The 22,496-nt window shown below is 44.2% G+C and overlaps 1 protein-coding gene across 3 annotated transcripts in view; it reads left to right on the plus strand.

Annotated features, from left to right (window-relative positions):
- The first annotated feature begins 6,939 nt into the window (after nt 1-6,939).
- Nucleotides 6,940-22,496, plus strand: part of Atl2 (atlastin GTPase 2) — a 54,848-nt gene continuing 39,291 nt past the window's right edge. For all 3 annotated transcript variants that reach the window (XM_021186317.3, XM_029471105.2, XM_021186319.3), the window contains exon 1: nt 6,940-7,092. In XM_021186317.3, coding sequence (XP_021041976.1) covers nt 6,975-7,092 — 118 coding nt within the window. In that variant the 5' untranslated portion in view covers nt 6,940-6,974. The remainder of the gene's footprint in view (nt 7,093-22,496) is intronic.

A 22,496-nucleotide genomic window follows, 5' to 3' on the forward strand; every position in this document is an offset into this window, starting at 1 on the left:
ACCAGGTCTACAGAGAATTCAGTTGTTCCCAAAGCAGACAGTCTTTTATTCGGGGTGAGGGTAGGGGTGGAGAGAGGGCAGTCGAGCTCAATTTAATTTATTTGAAAAACAATAATATCTAATACTTTTTCTATCCTATCCTGGCCATTGATATATATATATATATATATATATATATATATATATATATATATATACACACACACACACACACATTTTTTTTTCTGTCAATTCCTCCAGCCTAACCCTACCTCATCTCTCTGATATCAATGGAGTAGTTTACACTAATGCTGTTCAAATCTACATCTTACAGGAAGAACCTTTTCTCATTTTTCCTTCCCCACCTTTCTCATTTCTTTTCCTGTTCACTTCCTCCCTCCCCTCCTCTCTTTCTTTCCCTAGGGTCCCAAGCAGCTTAGACTGATCCTGAGCAGCTAGGAATTACCTTGGATTTTGGATCCCTCATCTCCTCCTGAGTACCAGGATTGCAGGTGGATGCCACCATGCTTGGTTTACATGGTCCTGGCGTTGGAACCTAAGGCTGTATTCCCTGTCCGGGGAAAGTGGGTAACTCCTCATCAGGACTTTAGTCTCCTCTTCCTAAGAGGTGAAGGGGAAAGTTTTCTTTAGGAATCACAGCCCTTTTGGGTGGGCATTCCATACATAAAGATAATACAGGCTGGCTGGTTTATTATTTAGAGACAGGGTATATCATGTAGTCCAGGCTGATCTAGAACTACTGATCTTCCTGCCTCCATCTTCCAAGTGTTCAGATTAGAGACTGAGCTGCCATGCCTAGTTCTATATATGCATAATTTAAAAAATATTTATGTTTATTTTGTGTGTATGTGTGTGCCTGAATGTACATAAGAGCACCACATGTGTATAGCTACCTAAGGATACTGTATTCCTTAGTACTGGAGTTACAGGAAGTTGAAAGTCATCTGATGTAGGAGCTGGAACTGAACCTGGCTCCTCTGTGAAATAGCAAGTACTCTTGACCATCTCTCTAGCCCCATATATATATTTATATATAAATATATATTTATATTATATTCAACATATACTTATATAATTATATTTCTATATTTGATTTATATTTTATTATATATTATTTTACTAGTATAACATTAATATAGTTAATATAATTTAGTTATAATAAATTAGTATTATATTTAACATTGTATATTAAATGTATTTTTTAAAAAATAAAAGTTTGACTCATCTTGATTCAGGTGTAGTAACTGAAGACTATAAAGGGGGTAGGTTTGGGGCTCTAGGTAAGTGGAATAGCAAAAAGAGGTTTTCTTAAAAAAAATAGGGAAGGAAAAAGAAAAAAAGAGAGACATAGGGGGTGGTGTGTAGGAGTGAAGGGGAGAGAGTGAAGAAGAGAGAGAAAGAGAGGGAGGGAATTAAAACACAAGGGCTAGCAGAAGCCTCGACGAATAGATTCCTTAGTAAAAGTGAGGGAAGAAAGCCATGCAGGCCCCTGCTATCCTGGATGATTGCATCGTTCAGGATTACTCTGAGCAGCAGAGGGTGAGCTGACATGGGAGAGAACAAGGCCAGAATGCTCTCTGGGAGTCATGTGTGGTTAACTGTATCAACTTTCATCTTGCAGAAGCTATGCTTTTATTTTGACAGTAGAAATGACTTCCTGAAGGCTTGAATTCTTAACTATTCTGTGAATTAACAGCTTCTTTATTCCCTGTGCCTCTCATCTGATGGGTAGTCGACAGTAGACAGACCATTTTGGAACCATCCTTTCAAGGCTTTTCCCCTCTCTTTGTCTAATCTCTCTGAAAAAGCATTGTGTTCTTGGGGATAATAACATCTCGATAAACGGAGCTTTCCAAACTGCACATCACAGAGACAGAGCAGCAGAGCTGCCCAAGTCTGCCCCGAGGAGCCTGCTGCCATTACGGCTGGGGATGCTAATTACCCTACGGATTATGTTGCTGGTTCAGATTTCAGAATTAGAACATTAGTTATTCCTCAAACAGTGCCAGGAGCGCGAGGATACCCCCATGTAACCTTATCTCCTTTTCCCTTTAACATCTCTTTCCAAGTTTTTCTGTATCCAAACATGTTTTACATGGCTGTATCTTTTTATTATTGTGCATTAACCTGATATGATGTTTCCTCTAGTACTAAATTGTATGTGACAGTTATTCTTCATAATGTTGTGGTAATATGTGGAATGCATGTTTGTATTAATCCTTAATTTATCAGAAAGATAATATCTTACTCTGTAAAATGAATATCCATTTTGTTTGTACTTTGAATAGTTGTATGTTCAGGTATGTTGAGGCAAATGTTCGGGTGTGCTCGTCCATGAGGAGATGTGTGGAAGCCAGAGGGGGATACTGTGTGTCTTTCTTAATTGATCCATCATCTTATTTTTTGAGATGGTTGCTCACTGACCCTGGAGCACAGTATTGGCTAGTCTGCTGGGTCATTAGGCTCTAGTATCTACTTGTCCCTGCTAATTTTACAGATCAGCTGGCAAGGTTATGTACATGCCTGCACCATAGCACACAACATATTTCTGTGGGTGCTGGGGGGTCCGAACTCAGGTTCTGATGCTTGTGCATGAGTGTATATGTATATGCATACACTTTTGTGCATATTAGAAATCCGGAGTCTATAGCAACCCCTGAAATAAAGCTGTTCCATAAGAGTCTTTTAGCCTTCCCTCTTTCATTATTTTTAGGACTCCTCTTTCTCATTGACAACCATGACTCTTCGCCATGGGAAGACATTTTTTTTTAACTCATTTGCTTTATCCTGTAATAAATCTAAAATGAATTCAGGTTTAATTGTTGGTGTAGTCAGGCTTTCCAGTGCTGTGACAAAACACTGACCCAAAAACAACTGGAGGAAGAAATGGTTTGTTTCAGTTTACAGTTTAACGTCTATCATCCAGGGAAGTCAGAGCAGGATCTCAAAGTGGGAACTGAGGCAGGCACCACGGAAGAGCGCGGTTACTCGAAGTCAGTTATTGGCTTGCTCTCTAAGCCTTGCTCAGATGGCGATCTTATACCACCTAGGACTACCTGTCCAGGGGTTGTACCAGGGGCCTGGGCCCTTCAATCATTAATCAGGAGAATGTCCTACGTACTTGCCTACAGGCCTTACATATGGAGACTTTTTTTCAGTTAAAAGTTATTCCAAAGCTGGGCGTGGTGACGCATGCCTTTAATCCCAGCACTTGGGAGGCAGAGACAGGCGGATTTCTGAGTTCGAGGTCAGCCTGGTCTACCGAGTGAGTTCCAGGACAACCAAGGCTACACAGAGAAACCCTGACTCAGAAAAAAAAAAAAAGTTATTCCAAGATGCCAAGTTGTGTGTCAAGTTGACATAAAAACTAGCCAGCACAATTGCATCGTCTATATCTCTATAAACAGGTTTATTTTTTTTTTTAAAGTTTTGATTTTGAATGGCTTCTTTCCTGACTTTGAATAAGATTAAGAACAGGTATGGTCCAATATTATATTTGTAAATTACTAGGATTATTTGAATTTTCTTTACTCTCCTTTTCAAAATGATTATCATTAATTTTAAATACTATTGAGATTGTTTGCAATTTTCACTTCCATTTATAGTCTTTCTAAAAATAGGTGTTTTTAAAAGTTAGTGTTATATACAAAAAGGTACACTCCGAGAAGTGTCATTCCACCCGGCCACAGGGATGTGTAATTCCTTCTACCATTGGAATGCATGTTATCACTTCCTAGTTAGCCTTCTTAGATGTCTTTTTGAATAGGCAAATAGATACATGTATATTTTGTTATTCCCTCATCATGCAAAAAAAGAGCACGCTACATACTTTTTAATGTAATTTGCTTTTTTCTTCCCTGTAAGAGTTTCTCTTGGAAATTGCTCCAGATTAATTCACAGTGATTTTTTTTTTTCTTCAAAAGTGATCCATTATGAGTTTTTAATCACAGTTTCTTGAGCTCGGACATCTCGTGTTCAGTCTTTCGCAGCTGCAGGCGCTGTGGCAATGGACAACCTTGGACATAGCGTGCTGTGCCGTTGGGAGTCAGAGACCTAGAGTTTGGTGCTTAGAAGAATGGACAGAAATGCAACACAGGCTTTGTGGCTGTTTGGAAAAGCACGGGGCCATACTGCTCTTCACTCTCATCAGCGACGCGTGAGAAGAGGGTTCTGCACGTTTTTTGCTAGGTCCGTGTTATCTTTAAGTTTGAACTTTTGCCAAGTTGTGTGTGAAGAAGTTGCTATTTATCGTTTTGGTGTTTCTCCTAAAGGCAACATCTTATGTTTGAGGGCCATTTTTAGACATTTTAAGTGACTTTGTGGATGTCTTCTGCCCACTTTTTTTATCCTCTGAAATTAAACAAAGTTCAAGTTGCCAATTTGGCAGTGTGTCTTTTGATGTGACTCATGCTAACTGCAGGCAGGACAACAGAAGTTTTGAGGTTTACCCGTGAGTTGCACCCTGTAGACACTCTCAATATTGCAAGCAGGGCTCTGGGACGGTGACGATAGTAGGAGGTCCTCTGCTGACCTTTCCACAGGGCACCTGCTACGGAGGCCAGCCAGGCCACACCTGCAGCACCGCAAGCCTGATTTACAGATAGACTGTTTTACAGATTCGATGGCTTACTTGTAAAGCACTTTAAGCAGTGCCCGGAAAAGGAAGCATTCCATAGATAGAAGATCATAGTCTCAGAATGGTGATGTGATCCTGTGGAAATGCTTTAGCCTAGCGCCGTGGAACCTGGAAGTTTAGAAGCATTGGGTGAACCAGTAGGGGATTCAGACTTTTAATTCATCTATTTACCAACTTACCTGTTCTTGAACGCTCCACAAGGGGAAAGAGCCCCATTTTGTTGGTCCGTGCTAATCACTTGTGTCTTCGGTATCCCAGAACAAGATGACTGTGTGGAATCAAAGAATGAAGGAACCAGTGATGGACTGGAGAATGAGGCAGAGAAACAGAAAGAAAAATGGCAGACTGTACATTGTAAAAGCCTTTGTCAACTACAGTTTGGCTTTTCCCCTGAGCAGAGCAACCCCATGATCCTATTTGTATGTAAAAACAAAACGAAACAAAAAAAAACCCAAAACCTCAGACCTGCGGCTGGGTGAAGAGTCTACAGGAGAAGGAAAATACTTTGTTACAGGGGACTGGGGGAAGATAGGAGGTTGAATGAAGATACAGGCTAGGGTGGTGCTGGAGAGGAAGTGAGTTAGGGAGAGATTCAGCAGTCACAATGACAATAGAAGATTTGTTGGGTGGAAAGAGGAGAAAGAAGTCTGGAATGTGTCTCTTTGGTTTGAATAGAAGAGAGGTAACTATAATGAAGGTGGCTTTTTAAACTTGGATTTGACCGTGGGTCAGTGTTCATTCTGTGACGACTTGAGTTAGGTTTCTCTATATTCACTGGATCCAGGAGGTGTGGATCTATCTGGGGTGCTGTGGCGGAGCCAATGAGATGTTAGTGTCTTCGAGTAGAACCCCCTCTGTAGACCAGTTGGCCAGCAGCACAGCTTTGGGAATGACTAACTTTCCCAGGATATCTGATAGGGTGTGCTCAGTGCCATGTCACCACTGACAATAAATGGGATTTTGGTCTTTGAAGGCAAAAATCCTCATCTTGACATCTTCTTTCATGCCCAAGGTAGTACCTGTACACTGCAGAGTGTACCATCTCTAATAGTTATCACAGAGAGAAATTATGAAAGGAAAGCTAAAGTCAGGCGTGGAGGTCCATGCCTTTAATCCCAGTGCTCAAGAGGCAGGGGTAGGCAAGCTCTGTGAATTTGAGGCCAGCCTTGTCTGTAAAACGGGTTCCAGGATAGCCAAGGCTGTTATACAGAGAAACTATGTCTTGAAAAACCACCACCACCACCACCACCACCCAACAAAAAGAGAAGAAAAAAGAAAAGCAAGCAAGCAAGCAAGCAAGCAAGCAAGCAAGCACACCTACTATCAAGCAAGCCCCTTACTAGGTTGCTCAGGAAACATGGGAGCAGCACACAGAGTTAGTGCAGAAGGAACTCACAATCTGTGTCTCCAAAGATAGAGAACAGGTGACTTAATAATCCCCAGACAGTTCAACCAAAGCCCATCTGGAATGATGCCCTCCAAAGTTTGATGACACTAACTTTTTTTTTTTTTTTTTCTAGAGGTTTTGTGGAATTAAAGGTTGCAAAGTATAGGCTTAAGAGATCGGGATAAGACAATCATTTGGACACCTGGGCTCCCACTTTTTCAAGAGAAAAGGAATTTCTCATGCAGCCATGGTTGTGGTACAAATTCATGAGACTAGGAACTGTGTTCCACAGCTGCCTCCACAGGTTGGCATATCTGTTATAAAGTTTCTCGAACTTTCTACATGATGCCAGTGGATTCCCAGAAGAAGGTTCACCACAGTTAGGAGAGGATGTGTTAGAATTCCTTCTCTGATCAGAGCCGTATTTTTTGGGTTTCAGATATGCATAGTTGAAAGGGTAAAGTAGCCTCAGAAGTCGATGGGGAGCCAATGCAAACAAATTGTAGGATAGTGGTGGAAAGAGAAAACCTTTCTGTGTAGGCAATGGATTCGCAGGGAAGAGGGCTGGGGATAAGAAAGCTAGGAGGGAAAGGATGCGAATGTAACCTCACGTGCAGTCAACTTTAGAGATGCAAAGAGAATTGGGAAAAGGAGGGATGGGAGAAGCCTTCTCCGCCCTGCGGCAAGGGGGTGTGGCCCCGAGAGCGGGAAGGTGGGGGCGGGGTGGCGCCGTCCGCAGTGAGGGTTCCCTAACTCGTCTGAGAGCAAGCGGAGCTCCGCGGCAGGGTGGCGGGGGCGGAGGAGGAGCGAGGGCGCTGATGGGCGTGGCTGGGCCGCGCAAGTCAGAGGGCGGCGCTAGGACCCGCAGGCCGCCCCGCCGGCTCCCGGGAGGTTGATAAAGCGGCGGCGGCGTTTGACGTCAGTGGGGAGTTAATTTTAAATCGGTACAAGATGGCGGAGGGGGACGAGGCAGCGCGAAGGCAGCAGCCGCAGCAGGGGCTGAGGCGCCGGCGACAGACCAGCGACTCGAGCGTCGGAGTGAACCACGTCTCGTCTACGACCTCCCTAGGTACGGGCCGGCAGGGCCGAGGCCACGGAGGTCCGGGAGTCGGGGAGGCTGCGGCCGTTCGGGCTGGCGGGCGCCGGTCGCCCGCTGGGGTCGAAGACCGCGGCTGGCTGGGCTCGGCTCGGCTCTGGCCGCCGCGGCCGCCCGTTCGCTCGTACGCTCGTTCGCTCGCTCGCAGGGCCTAGCCACAGCCGCGCCCCACGCTCCGCCGCGCGGCCTGAGAGGGCGGCCCGCGGGCCTCGGCTCTCCCAGCTGCCGGGGGAACGGGCAGCCCGGCCCCCTGCCCGCCGCCGCGTGGCCGCCGCGGTGTCCGCCCCGACCCAAGGGGGCGGCCTTGAGCCGGGGCCACGGGGCCGGGACGCGCGGAGGTCGGCGGGCGGTACGGGATCGGTCACCCGGCGGGCACTCACTGCCCTCGGTGCCTGACGCGGGCCGGGAAGGGAGGGACGAGCGGGACGCGCTGGGCCCCGCGGCGGCGGTGGACGCGGGAACCGCTGGCACCTGGCTGCCAGGTCGCAGAGCTCTCTCTCTCTCCACACACACACACACACACACACACACACACACACACCCTTCCCGATGGGAGACACACACACACACACACACACACACACACCCTTCCCGATGGGAGCCGCAGTCCGCAGGCCAGGGCTGGGGCCCGGGCTCAGCTTCAGCTTCGCCAGCTCTTGGCTCCGCCAAACCCATTCGCACGAGTTGTGCGTGGATTGGCCAAGGTTGCAAGTGTTGGCTTCGGTTGTCAGACTGGGGTTAGGAGCCCTGGGGCTGCGAGTCATTCGCTTCAGGCTGAGAGTGTCTGGTTTGAAGTCACCTGATCCCGTCGTTCCTGGGTTTTGCTGAATGTGAGCTCCTACTGTATGTGTGTGTACATGGCGCCCCTACCCCGTCGAAGACGCAGTTGCGTTGGCAGCGCGGTGTTGTGTGTTGCTCTCACTCACAGCACCCCTATTTTTAGGAGTGTAGCATTTAATCTTTCACCGTGGTGCGAATTGAACGCACGAAGTCCCTATTGAGAGTTGCGATGGTTAAAGGCGGAAAAGTTTTTCAAAGGCTTAGAAATCGTAAGGGCTTAGGGTTAGATACCTGAGGTCAAGATAAGCGTAGAGTAAACACACCGGGTATGAGATCGCTTTTGTATTTCCTTTTCCACAATCTGATAAAGGTTTCACTGGATGAAATTTAAAACACTTTGATTAAATATTTACCACAGACACTTTATAGAAAACTTTACATTTCATCATTTATGGTAGCTCTTGGACATATGTCAGAGGTGAGGATAACTTAGAATTTTCGAACAAGAAAAAGAAATGAGGTTTGTTAACCTGTCAACTACAAACTCTTGTCAGAACTGTTTACAGTGGTAGCCCTCTGCCCTTGGAAATACTTCCAGAGAGGCTTTTTAAAAACCTTAGGTGGCTGATTTGTTTTGGAATCCGTGTGTGTGTGTGTGTGTGTGTGTGTGTGAGAACAGTTTGAGATGTAGTGTCAACATACTTGATGTATGCAATAGGAAAAGCATAAGTTTGATTCAGTCATGGTTAAGAGCATGTTTTTATGCTATTGGACACTGAGAAGAGATGAGTCTTGGGACTATTGCCTTTGGCTACTTTGTGGTTTCTTTCTTCCTTCTCCACCCCTTTCTGCCACACTTTCCACCCCCTAGATAAAAGAGAGGAAAGAGATCCCTGAATAAAGTCAGGGGTGGGAAAGGGGCAACATTATCTATCGTTAGACTACTTCCTGCTGATTAGGGGTGTCCTTGGGGCAAGTTTGATCTTTGCTGTCAGGATATATAATTTTTTCTTCTTGTTTCTTCTTTGTGCCGACTATTTAACAACAACAAAGGATCATCAATCCACACTGCCTCCTTTGGCTCTAGCATTTATATACTGTCAGGAAACATCCCAGAATTCCAACCAACACACAATCACAGAAACTCTGCAGCTGGGAAATCCTGGTCAGCGACTGTGGACAGTCTGAAGCAGCCCCGTGTCCCACACCTGTGTGGACAGTCTGAAGCAGCCCTGTGTCCCACACCTGTGTGGACAGTCTGAAGCAGCTCTGTGTCCCACACCTGTGTGGACAGTCTGAAGCAGCCCAATGTCCCACACCTGTGTGGACAGTCTGAAGCAGCCCCGTGTCCCACACCTGTGTGGACAGTCTGAAGCAGCCCCGTGTCCCACACCTGTGTGGACAGTCTGAAGCAGCTCTGTGTCCCACACCTGTGTGGACAGTCTGAAGCAGCCCAATGTCCCACACCTGTGTGGACAGTCTGAAGCAGCCCCGTGTCCCACACCTGTGTGGACAGTCTGAAGCAGCCCAATGTCCCACACCTGTGTGGACAGTCTGAAGCAGCCCTGTGTCCCACACCTGTGTGGACAGTCTGAAGCAGCCCCGTGTCCCACACCTGTGTGGACAGTCTGAAGCAGCCCAATGTCCCACACCTGTGTGGACAGTCTGAAGCAGCCCCGTGTCCCACACCTGTGTGGACAGTCTGAAGCAGCCCCGTGTCCCACACCTGTGTGGACAGTCTGAAGCAGCCCTGTGTCCCACACCTGTGTGGACAGTCTGAAGCAGCTCTGTGTCCCACACCTGTGTGGACAGTCTGAAGCAGCCCAATGTCCCACACCTGTGTGGACAGTCTGAAGCAGCCCCGTGTCCCACACCTGTGTGGACAGTCTGAAGCAGCCCTGTGTCCCACACCTGTGTGGACAGTCTGAAGCAGCCCAATGTCCCACACCTGTGTGGACAGTCTGAAGCAGCCCCGTGTCCCACACCTGTGTGGACAGTCTGAAGTAGCCCCGTGTCCCACACCTGTGTGGACAGTCTGAAGCAGCCCCGTGTCCCACACCTGTGTGGACAGTCTGAAGCAGCCCTGTGTCCCACACCTGTGTGGACAGTCTGAAGCAGCTCTGTGTCCCACACCTGTGTGGACAGTCTGAAGCAGCCCAATGTCCCACACCTGTGTGGACAGTCTGAAGCAGCCCAATGTCCCACACCTGTGTGGACAGTCTGAAGCAGCCCCGTGTCCCACACCTGTGTGGACAGTCTGAAGCAGCCCAATGTCCCACACCTGTGTGGACAGTCTGAAGCAGCCCCGTGTCCCACACCTGTGTGGACAGTCTGAAGCAGCCCAGTGTCCCACACCTGTGTGGACAGTCTGAAGCAGCCCCGTGTCCCACACCTGTGTGGACAGTCTGAAGCAGCCCAGTGTCCCACACCTGTGTGGACAGTCTGAAGCAGCCCCGTGTCCCACACCTGTGTGGACAGTCTGAAGCAGCCCAATGTCCCACACCTGTGTGGACAGTCTGAAGCAGCCCAGTGTCCCACACCTGTGTGGACAGTCTGAAGCAGCCCCGTGTCCCACACCTGTGTGGACAGTCTGAAGCAGCCCCGTGTCCCACACCTGTGTGGACAGTCTGAAGCAGCCCCGTGTCCCACACCTGTGTGGACAGTCTGAAGCAGCCCAGTGTCCCACACCTGTGTGGACAGTCTGAAGCAGCCCAGTGTCCCACACCTGTGTGGACAGTCTGAAGCAGCCCCGTGTCCCACACCTGTGTGGACAGTCTGAAGCAGCCCCGTGTCCCACACCTGTGTGGACAGTCTGAAGCAGCCCAGTGTCCCACACCTGTGTGGACAGTCTGAAGCAGCCCTGTGTCCCACACCTGTGTGGACAGTCTGAAGCAGCCCCGTGTCCCACACCTGTGTGGACAGTCTGAAGCAGCCCAGTGTCCCACACCTGTGTGGACAGTCTGAAGCAGCCCAATGTCCCACACCTGTGTGGACAGTCTGAAGCAGCCCAGTGTCCCACACCTGTGTGGACAGTCTGAAGCAGCCCCGTGTCCCACACCTGTGTGGACAAGCTGAAGCAGCCCCGTGTCCCACACCTGTGTGGACAGTCTGAAGCAGCCCTGTGTCCCACACCTGTGTGGACAGTCTGAAGCAGCCCCATGTCCCACACCTGTGTGGACAGTCTGAAGCAGCCCAATGTCCCACACCTGGGATTCAAGTGAAAACGTAGTCTTAAAATACTTTTATGTTTCTTACAGAAACCAAAACTCCAAAATTGTCATTATAGACTGTTGATAAGTAGCACTTGACTACCATTTGTTAACTGTTCTGCCGTTGCTCATAGATCTCGGCCTTTCATTTGGTGGTCATGTGTGGAAGACTTTCACTTAACAGCCATTCCTATCAAATGACTTCTAAGGCAGGCCCGACACCGCCAGTTTGCTTCTGAGTCACCTGCATTACAAACTAAATTGTGTGCTTGTGTGAACTCATGTAAAAAAAGAAAATAACCCCAAGACATTTCCCTCCCTGTGTGGAAGATCAAACCGAGGGTCTTCCAAACATCAGGGTAAGTGCTAGATGTTGCGCCCGCCTCCAGAGTGGATTTAGGATCCAACACTGCATGGGTGTATGAATGATTGACCTTCTAGTTGACAGGATTCCAGGCGTCTTTCTGTAGGTGCTCAGTCTGCTGGGTAGCGCACTTTTGAAATTCTGTGGACTTCTTTTTATGGGGACAGGGAGAAGCTGCTTGACAGTGCAGGCATTGTTAGAGGGAGATGAGGCAGGAGAGAAAAGGAGCTTGTAGCTGGAGTGGACCCCACACAGGTGCACAGGCTTTCAGGACGCCTATTGTTTTGTTTCTTTTTAAATATTTATTTTTAAAAATGTGTGTGCTTGTGTGTGTTCGTGTGTGCTCTGAGTATAGGTTCACACAAAGGCCAGAGGGTCAGATCCCTGGAGAGAGAGTTAGGGGCGGTTGTGAGCCGTTTTATGTGGCTTTGGGAGCTGAGCATGGGTCTGCTGTCTTCACTGAGCCATTTGTTTCTACAGCCTTTCTTTTTTAGTGTGGCTTTTAACTTTATGGTAACATTTCTGATTATTCCCCCAAATAAAATAGTCACACTTTTTCCTAGATAACACCTTTCCACAGCTGGAACTAGGCAGCTCCCTAGGGTGACTGAACACCAGCCAGGGAGATGCTGCTGGAGTAGAAGACACTTTAACTGTGAGGCACACTGACAGCTCTTGTTTGTGCGACATAGGTTTGATGTACAAATGGGAGCAAAGCTTTTTCAAGTAAGCTCTCAAAAGCCAGAAATATTAGGTGCAGAAGTAGGAATAACTTTTTAAAATGTTCATTTAATGAACATTTAAGGAGGGTTTTCTCTGGGCAAAGAACAGAGGAACAATTTTTATTTCTTTTCCTTCTCAAGGGCGGTAGCATTCTGATTTTGTAGCCATTTGAGGGTTTTAGATCCCAGGTATGTTACTTCAGAGAAGTCACGCATTTTATTTACTTTTTAACCTTAAGGAAAATAGATTTGGCCACAGAGTAATTAAACTTCATTCCACAATGAATTCATTTCTGAAGTTTTGTTTCATCTCCTATTCTCTTTTGCCACCAAGATATGGAACCTGAACATTGGGTGACAGGTACTATCTGTTGCCTAACAAAATAGTTGAAAACCCCTGCATTTTATTTCTTAAAGCTCTCTGTTCTGGGGAGGGAGTTCAGTGCTGTTCCCACTGGAGGGCGTGTGTGCTGTCTCCCCAGTTACAGAAGCTTCGCAGGCACTTGCTCCATTTCTCACCAGGGTTAGAGGAGGTGAGGGCCATTCGTGGATTGCCACATGTGATTAGATATGAGTGACTGCTGTGGGAGTGAAGTCAGTGGGCTGGGCTTTCTTGTTTGCTTTCCGTGTGGTGCTTAAGATTGACCCATGCCCTTGCTGGCAGAGCCAAGTGGTTTGTCACAGAGCTGTAGTAGTCATACTTCCCTTGAAATGAAAAGTAGGCCGGCCAAGGTGGGGTCTGTGCAAAGAGAAGGCAGTGAAGTAGGCAGCCCTGCCTGTTAGGGGCTGTGAGGGTGGCAGGGTTCTCAAGTAGCTGTTTAGCAGTTTTCACTCTCTGTTTGTGTATGCACACATCAGATAGGATTTTGTAGTAAATTACTGTTTTTCTCCACCCTGGGATAAATGGCTATACAGTAGTTGATTTTATGGGCATAAGACATTTAAGTCATGAAAGACTAATAATCCGTCACTTTCCCGGTAAGATAATATGCACCTTTAACTAACTTGTACATGGTTTTCTGGCCAGTACAAGTAGAATAAAGGGGATCTACTTTCTAACTTTAGTTTAATGGGGATTATTCCATAGAGCAGCATCTCTGTGACTGAAACTGGTGTAATCAGTTAGTGGCTGCCCAGAGAGCTTACTGTCAGAACTCTAGGTGCACAGATACTCACCTGGTGAGAGGTAACACCTCTAGTCTAGTCTAGGATCTCTAGTGTTGTTTGTTTTTTTTTAAACTTTCCTATTGGGAGCAGTCTTTAACTGTAGAGAGGGATGGTGATGTAGAGGAGTGACTTGATTGAAGCTCTCCTCTCTTCATCAGCCCCTTTATAAGGCCTTAGCGGGAAGCAGATGATAGAGGCTGCTTTTCACTTTTAAAAAATTAGCCTTTTTTGTTTGTTTGTTTGTTTGTTTTTGAGACAGTGTTTCTCTGTATAGCTCTGGCTGTCCTGGAACTCACTCTGTAGACCAGGCTGGCCTCAAACTCAGAAATCCGCCTGCCTCTGCCTCCCAAGTGCGCCACCACGCCCGGCTTTTTTTTTTTTTTTTTTTTAAGTACACTCTAGATTTCATTCCTTCCCAGTCCACTCTGACTGTTTGTTCCCCATCCCCCTACTCCCAACCCCACCAGACCTCTAAACTCCCTGGGGCCTCCAGTCTCTTGAGGGTTAGGTGCATCTTCTCTGACTGAACCCAGACCTGGCAGTCCTCTGCTGTATATGTGTTGGGGGCCTCATATCATCTGGTGTATGCTGCCTGGTTGGTGGTCCAGTGTCTGGGAGATTTGGGGGATCCAGGTTAATTGACACTGCTGGTCCTCTTATAGGGTCGCTCTCCTCCTCAGCTTTTTCCAGCTTTCCCCTATTTAACCACAGGGGTCAGCAGCTTCTGTCCATTGGTTGGGTACAAATATCTGTATCTGACTCAGCTGCTTGTTGGGTCTTTCAGAGGGCAGTCATGATAGGTCCCTTTTTGTGAGTGCTCCATAGCCTCAGTAATAGTGTTTGGCCTTGGGGCCTCCACTTGAGCTGGATCCCACTTTGGACCTGTCACTGGACCTTTTCCTCAGGCTCCTCTCCATTTTCCATGTTAGTTTTTAAGACTTATTTGAGTGTGTCTTAGTTTGCTTCTATTGTTGTATTAATATACAGATCAAAAACAATTGGGGGAGGAAAGGGTTTGTCTGGCTTACATGTCCTGTTCACAGTTCATCATTGAGGGAAGCCAAGGCAGGAACTACAGCAGAGAGACCATGGAGGAATACAGCCTACGGCCTACTGCCTTGCTTTCCCTGCCTTTCTCAGTCTGTTTTTTTATACCACCCAGGACCACTGTCCAGGGATGGCACCACCTCTAGTGGGCTGTGCCCTCCCACGTCAATCACTAATCAAGAAAATCCCCCACAGACACACCTACAGGCAATATGGTGGAGACATTTTCTGTAGCTTGTGTCAGGTGCCAAAATATGTAGCAGTGAGTGTGCCTACCTGCTAGCACCATGTGCAGTGAGTGTGCCTACCCGCTAGCACCATGTGCAGTGAGTGTGCCTACCCGCTAGCACCATGTGCAGTGAGTGTGCCTACCCGCTAGCACCATGTGCAGTGAGTGTGCCTACCTGCTAGCACCATGTGCAGTGAGTGTGCCTACCTGCTAGCACCATGTGCAGTGAGTGTGCCTACCTGCTAGCACCACGTGCATGCAGTTAGTGCTTCTCTCCGTTTGTACGGTCAGGATTGAACTCAAGGTCTTTAGGCTTGGTGGTGGCCACTCTTACTCCAGGCATCTCCCAGTTTTAGTGTGGGTTTTATTAGGCTTTGAAGATTGTGTGGGCTTTAGTGAAATATAAGACATATATATACCTTAGTAAGCAGCGTGTTGTTTTTTTTACAAAACAATTTAAGCTTTCTAGAAATTTATAGCATTCTTGAAATTCTAATTTCTAAGAATTTTCAATCTAAAGAGGTGTAAAAGTAACTGGAATCTACTGGAAAAATCCAGAGGTGTTAAACATGTTTAATAAGAAAGGAATATGAGCTATTTTTCTGTAGTTAAGAGAAAGATTTGATCCTAATGCTGGAGTGGTGGGCACACACCTAGAATCCCAGCACTAGGGAGGCAGAGCAGGTGGATCTTAGAGTTGGAGGCCAGCCTAGTTTACAAATTGAGTTCCAGGACAGCCGGGGCTACAGAGAGAGCCTGTCTTGGACTCCCCCCTTCCTCCAAATTAGCCTTCAATGGCTGAATAACTTTTGGAGAAACTTGGTCGCCCAAAATGTGGCTCCCAACCCTGGAGCTGTTGTTCCCCTTGTCTTTGTGCAGGTTGCATTATTTACCACAGGGAGGGAATCCTGACATGGACCCTACCTACCATTGTCTTCCTAGGGAACAGAAGGAGAATACAGTAGGAAACAGTTTCCAGCTTTGTTTGTTTTCTTTCAAGACAGGGTCTCTCTGTGTAGCCCTGGCTGTCCTGGAACTCACTCTGTAGACCAGGCTGGCTTCCAATGCACAGAAAATCCACTTGCCTCTGCCTCCCGAGTGCTGGGATTAAAGGATGCCACCCTGCCAGCTAAGGCAAAGCTGACTTTTGAAATGCTTTGTGTTTTTCAGATTAATTACATTTTATCTAGTGTGAAGCATAGTTATTTTTTTTTGGGGGGGGGGGGCGGGGTTCTCTTTAGCCAATTTCATAGCAGACATTTTGCCAGCGTTGAGGCGAAGCTGAGTTTTGAGCATGTTCTGTTTTTGAGCTGCTACAGTTTTAGTTGTCTGAGGTACCGAGAGATAGGGCAAAATAGAATTTTGTGTCTTAAATGTCCTTAAGATTTGTCCTGTTAACTCTGCCTTGTGATTGATTCCCTTGCTGGATGGTTATCACAGACTGGCCGCCCTTTAACCGCCCGCCACAGAGTTACCTTTTGGGCCAGGAAGGGAACTGTTGTCTAAGTCAGGGAACCCTTTTTTGGTTTTTGATTTATTTCTCCTGACTGTTATAAAACTTTGTTGTCACTGTGCCAGTATTAATTTTGGAAGTTCTTAGGGTAGCATATTCCTGACAAGGGGCAGGAATAATGAGGAAAGCATATGCCATTTAGTAAACACCTAAGAAAATATAGTACTCCTTACAAAAACACGGAATGATTGTAATGTTAGCCCAGTGGCTAGGCCAAAGAAGGGCCTTGACATGGCTTGGCCGTTTTCACTGTCACTTTGGCATTGGGCTTCTGGCCGCATAGCAAGCTCTTCTGATGCCTTTTATCTGATCTCCCGTTTTTTAGATCCTTTCTTTACAGTTCTTACTCATCACCTCCAGTTTCTCTCAGCAGAGCATGCTGATCTTGTCAGTCCTCTGCTCCAGGATGTTTCATGGCTTTCCTTAGGGAGGGATTCTGCCCTGAATTCTTAGCCTACAGTTTTAAAGTTAGCCATCACTGACCTCTTTGGGGACAGAGGTGTTCTTATTTCTAGGATGTCTTCATTGACAACCTGATTTTAAGTACAAAATAGTGCTACCACCAGGTCCAGAAGCTTAATTTAAGTGGCTTTTAAAAAAATCTTAAAATGCATCTGATACTCAAGTATATTGTTTAAAGAACTGATCATGGCAGTTTTGGAAAAATAATTTGCATATACACATAATATATTTTACATTACATTTTCCCTCATCTAGTTCCATAAAATGCATAAAAGGATTTTATGCCATAGTGTTCTTTAAGTGGGAACAGCAAAAATGGTACGGCATCACTGCTGGTTGCTATGGAAACAGGATAGATTTCAAGTGGAAGATAATATGTGAATCTTACAGGAAAACAACTCTTTGTTTTCTGGTTTGAGTATAATGAAGAAGGAGATAAACTATTATATACTCTCCAAATCATTTCTAAGGTTCTTAGGGTAGCATATTCCTGACAGGGCAGGACTAATGGGGAAAAGTATATGGTAATTGACACTGTTAATAAATCCTTTTCTGGAGTCAGAATCCTCCTGCTACTCCTGTTATTTACATTATACTTTAGTTTTGTAGAGAAAAATTTATAAGTTCCAACTGGTATTTTTATTTTAGGAGCAAATTACGAATTAAACTGTTTTCCAATGTCTGATTGGCAGATACTGCTTTCCTCCTTCAATAAAACATTTCATTGAAGTTCAGGTCTCTGTCTTTGTCAGTGTTCCTGTGTTCCAGTGTATCAGTCTGGGAGGCAGGTCCCAGTACTGTGAAGGCTCACTTAAGAGCCTGCTGACCACTCCGGAGCAGTTGTTTTCAGTCCTGCTATAGAAAGAACATGGTAACACTTTAGAAGCACTCTTTCTTTTCTTTATAAGTAGAGTTTGTTTAGTTCTTTGTCTCTAGTGCTTCTTATAGACTCAATACTTAAACTGACTTTGGTTATCAGCAGTCTCCAGGAAGGATAGAATATTATGGTACAACCTTAAAACTTCTCCCTTTTTTGACTTTGAACCTTATTAGAGACCAGCTGAAATAAGAGTAAATGGATGACATTTATATACTAAGCTTGAGTAAATATTGTGACCTTACTTATTCCATATTTTTTTTTAGGACTGTGAGTTTTGGGATCATTTTGAAGCTGATTACAAACTCAATTTTCAACCCCCGCACCCCCTAGATATAAGGAGTCAGAATATGCATTTTAACAAGATCCTTAGATTTGGAGTAACAGTTGACTGCTATAGAAGACATGTCATGATCTAGTCCCCTTCTGCCTACATTAGCCTACCGATGTAGCTTTAGAATAAGTGAATTATATGACACAACCTATAAAGCTCTTGGCATTTAATTTTAAATGTTAAGGCTAGTTTTTAAGCACATGTATTAGAATTTCAATGTATGTATGAAATATTTTCTAGCGAGTATGTGTAGTTTGATGTATATTGATGCCTAAGACACGCCTAGGTCTAGAAAAATGCCCTTCTTTTCTACCCTCTTCTTCCCCCTAAAAACCTTAGCTAAGAGTTCTTTAAGAAATTAAGCGTGATGCCAGGCAGTGGTAGCACATGCATTTAATCCAAACACTGGGAGGCAGGCTGATCTCTGTGAGTTTGAGGCTAGCCTGCTCTACAGAGCAAGTTCCAGCAGAGCCCTCGCTGTCATACAGAGAAACCTTGTTCAACAAACAAAGCAAATAACAAACAAGTTAGTGTGAGTAGATTAGAGTTAAATGGGAGTTATCCTTTTTTTAAAGTGGGCAAGAGATTTATTTGTTACCATCAGAAACCTCAAAATTATGTTTTTAAAATCCTATAATTAGTTCATGAGGAAATATTTAAATCGAAGAGTGTTAGAATTGGTGGACAGCTCCAGTTTTTAAGTATTTATTTTTTAATCGTGTGTGCGTCTGTCTGTCTGTCTGTCTCTCTCTCTCTGTTTCTGTCTCTCTGTGCCTGTGTGTGGGTATATTCATGTGAGTGCAGGTGCCTGTAGAGGCCTATTTGTCTGTCTGTCTGTCTGTCTGTCTGGCATGCTCAGGTGAGTGCAGGCCTGTGGAGGTCAGAGGCCCTGTTACTGATGGAGCTACAGGTGGAGTTGAAAGCTGCTTGCCAATGGTGGTGCCAAGTCAGCTCAGGTCCTTCCCAAGAGCAGTTTGTGCTTTTAAGCTTTCAGCCATTTGTCCAGCTCCAGGTTTTAATCACATTGATCTAATTTTTCTGAACATTGTCCTAGAATACCGATTAGAATGTTTTTGCTCTGAAAAATGATTTTTATTTATTTATTTATTTTTTGGTTTTTCGAGACAGGGTTTCTCTGTATAGCCCTGGCTGTCCTGGAACTCACTCTGTAGACCAGGCTGACCTTGAACTCAGAAATCCGCCTGCCTCTGTCTCCCAAGTGCTGGGATTAAAGGCGTTCACCTTAAAAATTAAATTTTGAACAAAAGTATTGATTATATTAAGAAATAAAAATGAGGAATTAGTCACATATGATTAAAAATCCACTGGTTTGGTAGTATATTTGGTTTTGACAAATGTATAGTTTATAACCTGAAATCATGATATAGAATAATACCTAAAAAAGTTATTTTTAAAAATCTTTTTGTATTCAACATTTATTTTTATCATTGTTACAAAATTATTATATGTTACATATAAGTCATATTATTATTATATAGTCAGTATGTTTATTCGCAGCTCCTGATAAACTGCTAATTTCTGTGATTACAGTTTGACTTAATTCAAGGATTTTATAAAATGAAATCATATAGTACAGTAATGTATGTGAGACATCTTTCACTTAGCATACAAAGTGACTGTTTAGGATTACCGGTGTGTGTGTGTATGTGTATATATATACACATACACACACACACACATATACACATATCTGAATGTAAGTATATAACCCATTTCTTACATTGCCAAGTAGCAGTTTGTTTTATGGATTTAACAGAATTTATTTACTTTCTAGTAAATGAACAAACATTTGGGTTATTTCCAGGTTTTGGATATTGGGAATAAATCTGCTGTGAACATTTGCGTTTAAGTCTTTTGTTGTCGTATGTTCTCACTTGTCTAGCTATCAAGGAGTGTGATTGCTGACAAATATTTAGCTGTATATAAGGTATTGCTGTCCATCTGATGTTAATTTATATTTCTCTTAATATCCAATAGCATTGTGTTTCTTTCTGTGCCAGTTTATTATTTGTGTACCTTTGAATTGTGTGGTAGAAATAGCTTGTCTATTTAAAAGTAGTTCTTATTTAAGTAAGAGTTTATTCTGAGTATTAGATTCTCATGTCTGATGTATATTTTTGTGTTCTATCACTGTCTTTAGTTTTGATATTGGTAATAACTTTGGCTTCATAAAGTGAATAGGAAGGAATTGTCCTGTCTTCTCTCCTAGAAGAGGCTAAAAGGATTGGTTTCTTTTCCTTTAATGTTTAGTATAACCAACTAGTGACACCGTCTGTACCTGTTGTTTTCTTTGAAGGCATTCAGTGGATCTGAGTTTAAAGCTGATTCTGTTTAGTCTTTCATACCAGTAAGCACCTTCATTTAGTCTGCCAGATATAGTGAATTTAATTTTTCTTTAAAAATCCTTTATTATATGTATATGCCTGTTTTGTCTGAATGTACATCTGTGTACCATTTCTGTCTGATGCGTGTGGAAGCCAGAAGAGGGTGTTGGATCACCTGGAACTAGAGTTACAGAGGGTTGTGAGCCACCTTGTGGGTGCTGGGACACTAACCTGCCTCCTGGAAGAGTAGCCAGTGCTCAGACCTGCAAGCCATCTCTCTACCCGCTGAACTAACACTTTTAATTAACAGGCTTAACTTAGGTTATTAGTTCCTGCAAATGTATTGTTTTTAGTTAGTATTCTTTTAGGAATACTATTTTGTGTTATATATAATTTAGTCTGAAAATAAATGATTGGAAAAATATTTGGCAGGCCTTTAATAAGTTTATTGAATGGTGGTTATGTTTTTAGTCCTAATGCAGCTTCTTAAAGCTACATGGATGGAGGTGTCCTTAGTCCTCTCTCACAGTTACTCTAGGAATAGAATAAGCAAGGCTAGGATACCCTTTACTTGGTAGAGTTTAGCAACCTAGCAGGGCTACCTTATTCCAAACAACTGAGGAATATCTCTTAGTTATTATTAATTAGTTATTACTTTTCTTGTTAATATTCTAAAATGTTGTAGTAGATACCAGAGAACAAGTATTTTTTTTGTTTGTTTGTTTTTTGGTTTTTTTTTTTTTTTTTTTTTTTTTTTTTTTGGTTTTTCGAGACAGGGTTTCTCTGTGTAGCCCTGGCTGTCCTGGAACTCACTCTGTAGACCAGGCTGGCCTCGAACTCAGAAATCCGCCTGGGATTAAAGGCGTGCACCACCATGCCCGGCTTGAGAACAAGTATTTTTAATGATTTCCTCCCCCCCCCCTTGGAAAATGCTTTATTGATGAATTTCTTTTATTGGGAGTCTAGTAATTCAGCTAACTATTCTTTGAAACCATTTGTTACTTGTTTTTCTTGGCATTGTAGCTTAGCATAATACATTCACTCACTGAGAAATTATTTTGTTGATGATATTCTCAAATAGTAATTCTCTTTTAATGTTGAGTAATATCACGGGGACACTCCTCTCTAGCTTCAATGACACTTGTTAATCATTTGTCCCCCAGTCTCTCACACTTGGCATTTATTTACACTGACTTCTGTGAGGTCTTGCTTCCCAGTGGTGAAGCGTTTTGTAGATTGCAGACTAAAGTCTGTCTGCAAACGTTATTGCTTTGGTTCTGTGCTTTTGTTTTCCTGTATTTGCTGACAGGCATGCTATCATGTTTCCCACATCATTAGTCAACCCGTCAGCTTTAGTAGAGAGGACTGGTGATGGCCCTGACCTGGAGATGCACTCCTGCAGCTAGGTCGCCTTGTTCTTCCCAGCTATGCTTCGCTGATATTATTGGCTAAGGCTGGAAGAGAACTTATGCTCTTTCATTTCTTGTTTTTCAAAGTTTAAAATAGCACTGTACATTTCCAGAGTGACAATTGGGTAACTTTCAAACAATTTGATATTTGACATTTACCTTTTTTTAAAATTGAGATGACAAAGTGAAAAAAAAATTGAAGAAAATTTGTACAAAGAAAGCAGTATATATGTGGGTTAAGCCCAGCTTCAGGATTTTAAAAGTTAGTCATTTTTAACTTGGTGTTAATAGTGTTTATGCTGAATACTGAGTATGTAAGTCTCTAAAACAAATATGGTGAGGTTTTCACTTTCACCGTTTTTCTTTAACGTATTCTTAGCTCTGTTCTTATTGGACTCTTAGGTACATATTGCCTGTTGTGACACACGTCTCTGAGACTTAGTTTTTTTCTTCATTCCTTTTACTTTTGCTAATGTTGTCGGATATTTTCCAGGTCACCAGCTCTTCTGTGGCTTCCCATCTCCTTATGTCTGTTCAGTGAATGTTTTATTATTTAGGTCTAAATGTTCTTTTTATTTCTGTTGGTGTGTGCGCTCTCTCTCTCTCTCTCTCTTTCTCTCTCTCTCTCTCTGTGCGTGTGCGTGTGTGTGTGTGTGTGCGCGCGCGCGTGCATGCGTGCGTGCTCACATATACAAAGGCCAGTGTTTGATATGTTGCTATTTACCTCGTTTTTGAGTTAGGGTCTTTTACTGGACGCTGAGCTCACCAGCTCATCTAGACTGTCTGGGATCTTGCTATTGCTTCCCCAGTGCTGGGATTTCGGATGTGTGCCTGGTTATTTTTTGTGGGTGTCAGAGATCCAGAATCACTTTTTGATGCTTGAGTGGCAAGCAGTTTGTGTTTATACTAAATTTCTTTT

The sequence above is a fragment of the Mus caroli genome, unplaced genomic scaffold (assembly GCF_978045245.1).
Source record: "Mus caroli unplaced genomic scaffold, Mus_caroli_1 scaffold_18, whole genome shotgun sequence".
Lineage (NCBI taxonomy): Eukaryota > Metazoa > Chordata > Mammalia > Rodentia > Muridae > Mus > Mus caroli.